The 8,760-nt window shown below is 33.3% G+C and overlaps 2 protein-coding genes across 2 annotated transcripts; one reads left to right on the top strand and one right to left on the bottom strand.

Annotated features, from left to right (window-relative positions):
- Positions 1–974: 974 nt before the first annotated feature.
- Positions 975–3,286, bottom strand: LOC18038698 (protein C2-DOMAIN ABA-RELATED 1). The gene is made up of 3 exons (XM_006430557.2): positions 2,814–3,286; positions 1,549–1,644; positions 975–1,440 (listed from the first exon to the last, which is right to left on the bottom strand). Exons 1-3 carry the CDS (start codon positions 2,922–2,924, stop codon positions 1,150–1,152), a joined length of 498 nt encoding a protein of 165 aa, XP_006430620.1. The 5' UTR covers positions 2,925–3,286; the 3' UTR covers positions 975–1,149.
- Positions 3,287–5,303: 2,017 nt separating this feature from the next.
- On the top strand, positions 5,304–8,264 carry LOC18038697 (protein PTST, chloroplastic). The gene is made up of 8 exons (XM_006430556.2): positions 5,304–5,511; positions 5,635–5,935; positions 6,098–6,187; positions 6,758–6,826; positions 7,162–7,267; positions 7,463–7,551; positions 7,677–7,789; positions 7,903–8,264. The coding sequence occupies exons 1-8, from the start codon at positions 5,492–5,494 to the stop codon at positions 8,003–8,005; spliced, it is 891 nt and encodes a 296-aa protein (XP_006430619.1). The 5' UTR covers positions 5,304–5,491; the 3' UTR covers positions 8,006–8,264.
- Positions 8,265–8,760: the final 496 nt, after the last annotated feature.

Here is an 8,760-nt window from a genome sequence, read left to right as displayed (position 1 = left end):
AAGGAGTCTAAGTTTTAAGTGGAATCATTGTGACCCCTCTATTCTCCTAAAAACTTTCATGATTCATTTATTCAGGCGAAATTAACATCATAGAAGTTGTTTTTCAAGTAGAAATAGTTTGTTAAAAAAATAGTAGAATGTGAAACTTTCAGAATTAGGGAGAGATCTACCGAAACTATTTTAGGAGACACTTCAGATGAGAGACGAGATTTGTCAAATCGTCATTCAACACATGTTATCGGAGGCCAAAAGATCGATGTTGAAAAATTTAATGAAAAAATCAACTTCGGCATGTGAAGGCGCGAAGTTATAGATACCCTTATTCAAATCGATCTCGATATTGTTCTAAACAATCAATGGCACTATTGCACCAACTCCTTTGCAATTTGTCAAAGATGTTAGGTGTTTCTTTGGCCAATTTGTCAAATTATCTCGACAGATTATCCAATCTTTGCTAATTTATCAAGTTTATTGATAAATTATCAAGTTTATTGATAAATTATCCAATCTTTGCTAATTTGTCAAGTTTATTGACAAATTCCAATTTTTGGCCAAAAAATCTTCATTTGACCTCAACAATATCATCATGGTTCAAGGCATAGACCATAGAAAAACATGAACATGTTTTAAGCAAATGGTTTCAATATGTTCTTGTTACCAAACAACAATACTAATCTGATGCATTCAGAATAACATTGTTCCAAGGAAACTCTTAAAAGTTCCCAATTAAGCAGCATGCAGTGTTGATAAACTAAACTGAGAGCACAATATATATGAATCGGCAAATATTAATTATCGTGTCTGAAGAGAACATGATATGAAAGGCAAGAGTCAAAATTGCCCATTTGACATTTGATCGCAGGAAACAATCAAACAGTTTCTTTAGCCTTATATTAACCACTTGACAACGACAACGACACCGAAAGTTGATGGCATAGCAAAGCATTAACAAGAATAATCCAGTCAAAAGGCAAGCAGCAAAATATTTGCACAGCATTAATAATTAAAATCCAGTCAAAAGGTAAGCAGCAAGATATTTATGTGAATAAGAGGAACTGATTGAAGAAACTCCAACTGAGCCCAGTAATGATGCTCAGAGACTTTTTTGTACACTATGCTTATTAGCAGCTGAGAGTGCGTAGATGTCATCTACAGGCCCCTGGAACCGGGTATGTCAATCCACTCTAATTGGATTTTAACTTCACCCACCTCAACATTTCGAAGTCTTAGAAACAAGTTTTGAACAAGCTTACCATCAGTCCAGACAATGTGGCTCTCTTCAGCAAGGCAGTTCTCCCTGCTTGGCTGTATTTTCGTGACAATGGTTCCATTTGGGAGGCCTTCCAATCGCATCTTTAGAGCTTCCAAAAATGGAGTGATGTAAAATTCTGCATCTCCCATTTTGTCATCTAGACTGAATGTGTCTTTGTCATAAACTGTCTGCAGTCAACATTAAAGCCAAATTCTCATAAGCAATTTCAAAGTAAATTATCAATTTCTCGTAAGTTGTATAGATTGTAACTTCATTTGCTTTTTTGTAATACTTACAAGCTTGATTGGAAGATTAGGGTCTGAAATAGAGAGGGTTAAATCTTCATTCCACTCAGGATTGACATTGTTCTTCACAACTCGAGTCTTCAACTTCTGCGTTAAGGCATTTAATTTTCAAAACATTCAGCTCTAATAAGCAACATAGAGATCTAGTGATCATTAAGATAGAAAAACAAATCTAAAAGGGATTTGCTAGTAACAAAGGAAACAAATTTCAGCTATAAATTCAATTTTGCCAGGGACAACAACCAAGCACAAGCCGTGAACATTTACTTTTTCCTCTAGGGTCAAATGGCAGAGCATAAGATAAGAAACATCTAGTAGTGCTTTGGAGTTAAAAGTGCTTTCTGTAGAAGCAGTTGAACTCTTTCTCTAGAGAATTACCGATCAAGTCAAGTGCTTACATATAGAATTTCCAGTCCTTTCTGATCACTACAAATATACATAAATGCTTTTCTGGAGATTTGAAAAATCCTAAAACCATAATAATTTGAGAAAAATTGGAGGCAATTATCGAAGTTAAAATTTCAGTCGGCAAAATTCATTTTTCTTTTCTGTGTAAACTGTAAAAGAAAGGGACCAAACAATAAAGGCCTCAATTTCACAACACATGCTTACGTTATCAATTGGCCCAGGTTCAATCAAATAAAGCAAACTGCCAACTCACTAGTACTAAATATGAAGGAGACACACAACCAAACAACCATTAACCAAAACTTAAACAAAATCTATGTTCTGGGTAATTTTTTAATCTCAAAAAGCTTTGTCAACGACTGAAGTGCTCTAAGAACAGCATACTGGAGTCTAAAGTTCTACTTTTGTAAAATAAAAATCATGACCATCTTGGTTCTGGTGTAAAATTCAAGAGAAGATGAGGAGTTCAGGCAACAATTAATCATCTTTAAGGATTTTTTTTTTTTTTTCAAAAAAGATACTATTAAGAACCAAGAACACCAGCAGATTCTGCAAAACATCTCAGATGTTCATGAATTGTTCAAACTTCAACTATCATCGGAACGGTTTTTGTTTTTTTTTTTCATTTTTTTGGGATTCGTATGAATCCCATAAAGCCAAAAACACCACGAAAGCACAAAGTCAACCAAGCAACCACCAGCGAGCAACTCAACACCAGCAAACTAAAAATAAACAGATAAATAAACCATCATAAAAAAATTCAAAGTTCAGCAAGCCTAGAAGCCAGAAGTGGAACTAAACACACAAAAATGATTACAAAAGGAAAAAGGGGGGAGAGAAAAAGTTACCTGTTTTCCCATCTTGATCACAACATAAGGATCACTGCTGACGACATCTCTGACGGCAAGATTCACTCCTCTCAGAACATGAACTCTGAGCAAACCCATCAAATTCTCCATTGCAAACAACGCTATGAAAGATTAAAACTTTTCTTTCCTTTATTATCTTTCTAAAACACTCGCGCTAATGCTGTAAGCGAAAATGTTATATCACAAGCAAAGAGTCACGCGCTGATTGGGCTATTGATTCTGTGCATCAATTATTTTATATTTATTGCAGCTGTAACACAAGGACTTAGAAAATTGAGTTGACTTGGACAATGACTTCATCCATTGCTTAAATGAGTAAAGTGATTCTGGTGGGCTCTGGAGGCTGCTTGATTTGTTACCTTTAATCTTCAATGGTTCAATTCACGATTACAATCCAATTTGGTATATGATATCTAAGACTATTAGTGTGTGGTAGTAACCCAAAAAAATATCTCTTTTTTTTTATTTTTTTGTCTGTGTAATAATTATTAAATGCTCTTTTTCCCAATAAATTTAGACCACACAAAAGAGGTGCGCAGTAAGTGCCAGACCGACATGACCCAACTTTTCCTTTTCTTTTTTTTTTAAAACTCGATTTAAATACAAATAAAAAATGACAAAGCCCCAATTGTTTCACTAAAATAATTAAATGCATAATGCTAGGAATAAATTAATGGAAGATGCAAAATTCTATAATAAAACTCGAACGTTTTGAACAAAATTCTCTAGCCACGTTTAGTCTTTGGAATAAAATAGTGAAACAATGGCAGTGGAAGGTGTTGGAATAAAACTCATCTTTAATAAATAAAGGTGTCAAATAATTCCGAGTTGGTATATACGACAATAATTATTGGTCTTATGTTTAAGACTTTTTAGCTGGAGGCATTTGAAAGAAAATATTTGGTTGTTAGACGTGTGAAGATATGTTTGGTTGAAGAATTTGGAAAATATTCTTTGTATATATTAATTTCATGTTTTTTAAATGTATATTATATAGAAATTAAGGTTATCCTTTGGTTCTATGATCTCTACGTAAAGGTGTTATGAATTGACTTGAAGGTATCTTTCTTAATCAAATTATGTTATAGTAACGTAGGGACATTATTTTTTTTTAGGGGAATAAAAAAAAAAATAGTTGTTTTGGGGCATGATTTGGAATTTTTTTTTTTTTAATAATCTTCCAACAGGCGTGTTGTCACTCTATACGTCAGCATGCACGGTAGGGGCCAAGGACAAGGACTTGAACGTGTTTAATTAAAATAAGGTGAACCGGGTTTCTTGAAAAATTCATAATTATCCCGTAAGGGGAAAAAAAGAAAAGAAAGAAAAAAGTGTCCTAATAATAATTTAAAAACCTAATGAATATTTCAAAAGTTCTAAATTTATAATTGAGATTAAAATTAAATTAAGCCCACCTAGCTTTTTTTTCTTCTATTACACCCAGTCCATTTTGTATCATTGTTGATATACATTTTTGAGTGGAGCTACTAGTACGAGCCCCCCTCTAAATTTCTTATAAAACATCTTTACTAAATGCATCCATTAAAAATACACTAAAAAGCGATATACTTTCTAGAAACACTCATTCAAATTCCATAAATAATCATTCAATATATTTCTCCATAAAAAACTAATTCATGATATTATTTTTACTTGTACAAACAAATTTTACCATATTAAGCTAAATTATAGTGAAATCTCCAAAATAATTCATATAATTTTATAATTAATTATTTTCATTATAATGGAGCTTAATATGGTGAAATTTTTTTGCACAAGTGAAAATAATATCATGAATTAGTTTGATTATGGATCCACAAAATTTTTTGAATTATTGTTAGAAAATTTAGAATTCTATTTTAAGGTATTTTGGTATGATAAAATTCTAATAACTTAAATAAAGGAAACAAAAAAAGGCTTATAAATATGATTTTTAAAGAAAAGGATAAAAATCTTAAAAAAAAGAAAAAAATGAGAAAATAACTTACTCTAGTGATCTCAATAAGTTTTTAGCAGTATTAAAATTTTAGTGATAAAATGGTAACAGCTGAAATATTAAATGATAAAGTATAATTGATAGAAAGATTTGGTAATGAATTGATATGTAAAAAACGTTTAGTAGATATTTAGGCCCTATTTGAGATTGAGTAGAAAGTTACAGTTGATGTTAAAAAAAAAAATTATAACTATAAAATAAAAATTAATAGTATATAATAAATATAATTTTTAAATTACTGTACTTAATATCTATCAAATACTTTAATTTCATAACTTAAAAATTATAAATGTCTAATTTCAATATAAAAAACGCCTCGACAATATTCATTTCATTAAACTTTTAGCTGAACGTAATGTTATGCACGTGTGTTGTGTTCATTCCCAGCCATCTTTTGTCAGTTCAAGTTTATGCACGTGTGTTCACACTCAGTCAGTCGTATGCATCACGTGCTCTTTTCCATATGTGAAGTTGTGATTGGTGAAGCACAAACTCTAGCATGTAAAAACCCGCCACGCATCCACGAAGCTTCTCTTAATGCGAGAAACAAACGACCAAAATCTCGTTACACAAAAATCTCCTCTGCACAACTTACTGAAGTAGAAGATAGAGTGTGCAATTTCAACTTCCATTCGCTTTCTAGTATTAATTCGAAGACAATATGGAGACCGGTACTGCAAGGTAAGTTTGTTTTTTAATTTTTTCATTTCGATAATTATTATTGAATTAAAATTTTACTTAATTTAGAGTGATTGTTCATTGTTCTGCTAATTTTTATTTTTGTGTTATAATGATTGTCACTAGGGGCTGTCTAGATAAAACGGTGTCTTATTTTTCGCGTAATTTAAGCGAATTAGATTGGAAAAATGCCCGCAAAATTTCATATCCAGTTGCTGCTGCTTGGAATCTGAGGACGAGTTATCAAAAATTAGCTCATGAACATATAGTTTCCGCTAGGATTAGGAGGCATCATCGAAGGAGCCGTCTTTTATGGAGAGCGTATTCGATGCCGGTTAGCGTGGCCGGAGATCGCGCTGAGGATGCAGAGGATGATTCTGAGGATTCACCACAGAGAATTCTATCTCAGCCTTTGAGCAATGATGAGGTAAAAAAACTAATGAACAGTCAGTGCATTTGTGAATTAGTTGATAAAATTATCTATCTGCTGATTACGAATTAGATGCCAGGGTTGATTTGCAAATAGACTCATAGAATGAAGTAATTGAGGAATAATGATCTAATACTACGTTTGTAAACCTTTCAACAGTTGATGTCACTGCTGGCTGATTCTGAAAGAAAAAAGCTAATGATCAAACTAAGTGAAGCCAATCAACAGAACAGGTTTCTCAAGCGCCAGGTTTGTACGTTAAAAAACTATTGCTTGATTGTTTCTTGGATGTTCTTGACAGTGGGTGCAAAAGTGTTGAACATGCTTTGTATGTTCTTAAGAAACCACATACATTGATTATTGATATATGCTCTTCTAAAATTCCAAAAGACGTGGAGATCATGAGGTGTAAATTTCCTTTTACACTTATCGTGTGGTTGGTGGTTGTGGACATCAATCATTGTTCCCTTGAAATGGAAATAGAATATATGCCTTAACCTGGCAAATGAGATTATGACCGTTGGTGATACCTGCCCATGCATCGGTCTCATTTCTCCTCCACTTGCATATGCAACCATCCATGTGTAATGTGTCATCTACTCAGGATGAAAGTACCAGATAATAGAATGCGAGTGCATAATATAAAATGATTACTCGTAGGGCATGTCTCGATTTTGTACAATTTGTGATGTTATGCTTAAATAGCAAATTGTTTTGGACTGCTGGTCTCTTTCTAGGACTTCTATTTTTTAAATTTTAAAGAGGGGTGGGGGAGAAAAGCCTCGATTGACATTGCATTGTTGTATGTTTTCTTTACAGCTACTTATAAAGGAGGATGCATTGGTCGACTTCAAAAGTGAACTTGCAGTTATGGAACTTGAAATTCAGGTTCACTTTCTACTCCCGCTGTTTCTCTCTCTCTAAATAAGCTAATTTAGAGTGAATCAATGTGAAGACTGCTTTTTAAATGTGCAATCTCCAGATGCTATCCAAGCAAGTGAAAGCCATACCTAACTCCACAGGATTTGACTATTCAAGACTATGAAGAGATGGATTAAACCTATGTTCTTTTTATTTAATGCTTAAGTGCCATGGCAAACCTTTGATGTATGAAGCAGTGTCTATTTTTCTGCATGTGTTGGGGGTTAAAGTCAGATCAGAGTTTGGTAGTGAATGTTTTATCTTTTGACATTTTTACTCCTTTTTTGATATTCAATGGGCAGGCATTAGTCTCACTGGCCGAAGAAATAGCTCAATCTGGCATTCCAGAGGATTCTAGAAAGATCAATGGCAAATTCATTCAATCCCACCTTCTTTCCCGGTTAGAAGGTGTGATGATGTTAGCCATATTCTTTTAGATTGACATAATTATATTTTTGAGCTGGTGTCCTTGTGGTTGACAATTAATTCTTTGACTTGATAAATAAAAAAAATTAGAACTTCTGAAGAACTTTAGTTTTTAGCAAAATTTCCCAAATTAGTTCTAACAAAATAGTGCTGTCTTTACTTCTATCTGGTGTAAAGCTGTGCATGAGAAATTAAAGGAACAGATAAAGGATGTCATTGCTGCACAATCCAAGGAGGTTCCCTTATTCTGGCGTGGCATGGCTCAGGTTACCTTAATATTTTCTTTTCTCATGAGAAATGGTATCCGTATTTGTAAAACTTATCATATCTGTAATTACATAAAAAGCAAGATAATCCAGGCAGTGCTGAAGTGATTTTTTTATGATATTAGAGTGTTCAAGTAATGGGCACCTTTGATGGCTGGAGTCAAGGGGAACACTTGTCACCAGAGTACAATGGTTCATTTACTAAATTCTCAACAACATTAATGCTGAGACCTGGCAGGTATGATTATATTTAGTCCACGTATGTCAGGGACTTCCAAAAAGTAACTTGTTAATTCTTCTTTCCAAAAAGTATAAGTTGTTAATTCTTCTAGCCCATAATATTTTATGAAGGTATGAAATCAAGTTCTTGATTGATGGGGAGTGGCAGCTATCACCAGAATTTCCAACAGTTGGTGAAGGATTAATGAAAAATAACTTACTAATTGTGGAGTAGCTTCAATGCAGTTCCTGTTTTATTTAATGTGTAGAGCAACCTGCATCCCGAGTACCATCTTCTTCCACTTAATTTAGTTCTTATTATTACCTATAACTTCTCTGCTGTGTAGCTGCAAGTGATAGCTTACCTATTTTAAAATTTTGAAAGAAATCGTTACATAAATCGGACCATGGGTCTGCTTTTGTGCGTTATAATGGGGATTTACGGCTAGAAATAAAATTCTGACAAATGATTTGGATGGTATTCTATTCTCATTACTCAAGAAATTAAATTAGGATGCTGTTATGTGTACTCCATGGCAAAGCGTCATCTTACAAATCGAAAATATTTTTTAGGCTAAGGTTCTTTAATCGGACTGTCGTCATAGAGTTTCTGATTATTTTAGATCTTGTGATTGCCAAATAATGGCGGATATATAAACAATTCTTGCATGTAAGGCCGAAAATACATTACTAAAATTTAAAAATGAAACAAAACCAAACGAAAACTAAAGGATCGTCTGACGACGACATTCTCTATTTTCAAATTTGTTGAAATTGCAATCACGCAAATGGGGTTTCTCTAACTGGCAATCGGCTTTTCTAGCCAGGCTTATCTAGTGCTCTTGCAAAAGAAAAATAGAATGAATGTTTCATTGATATTTCGGCCTGCCATTAGATCTGGCGCTTTTTTTAATTTTGTTCTTAGGCTTCATTTGGACTGATGGCAACTGTTTGATGAAATGGGTACATTATCTTTATTAATTTACCTTT

This window comes from Citrus clementina, unplaced genomic scaffold, assembly GCF_000493195.1.
Source record: "Citrus clementina cultivar Clemenules unplaced genomic scaffold, Citrus_clementina_v1.0 scaffold_6, whole genome shotgun sequence".
Lineage (NCBI taxonomy): Eukaryota > Viridiplantae > Streptophyta > Magnoliopsida > Sapindales > Rutaceae > Citrus > Citrus x clementina.
This window is presented reverse-complemented; position numbering and strand designations above follow the sequence as displayed.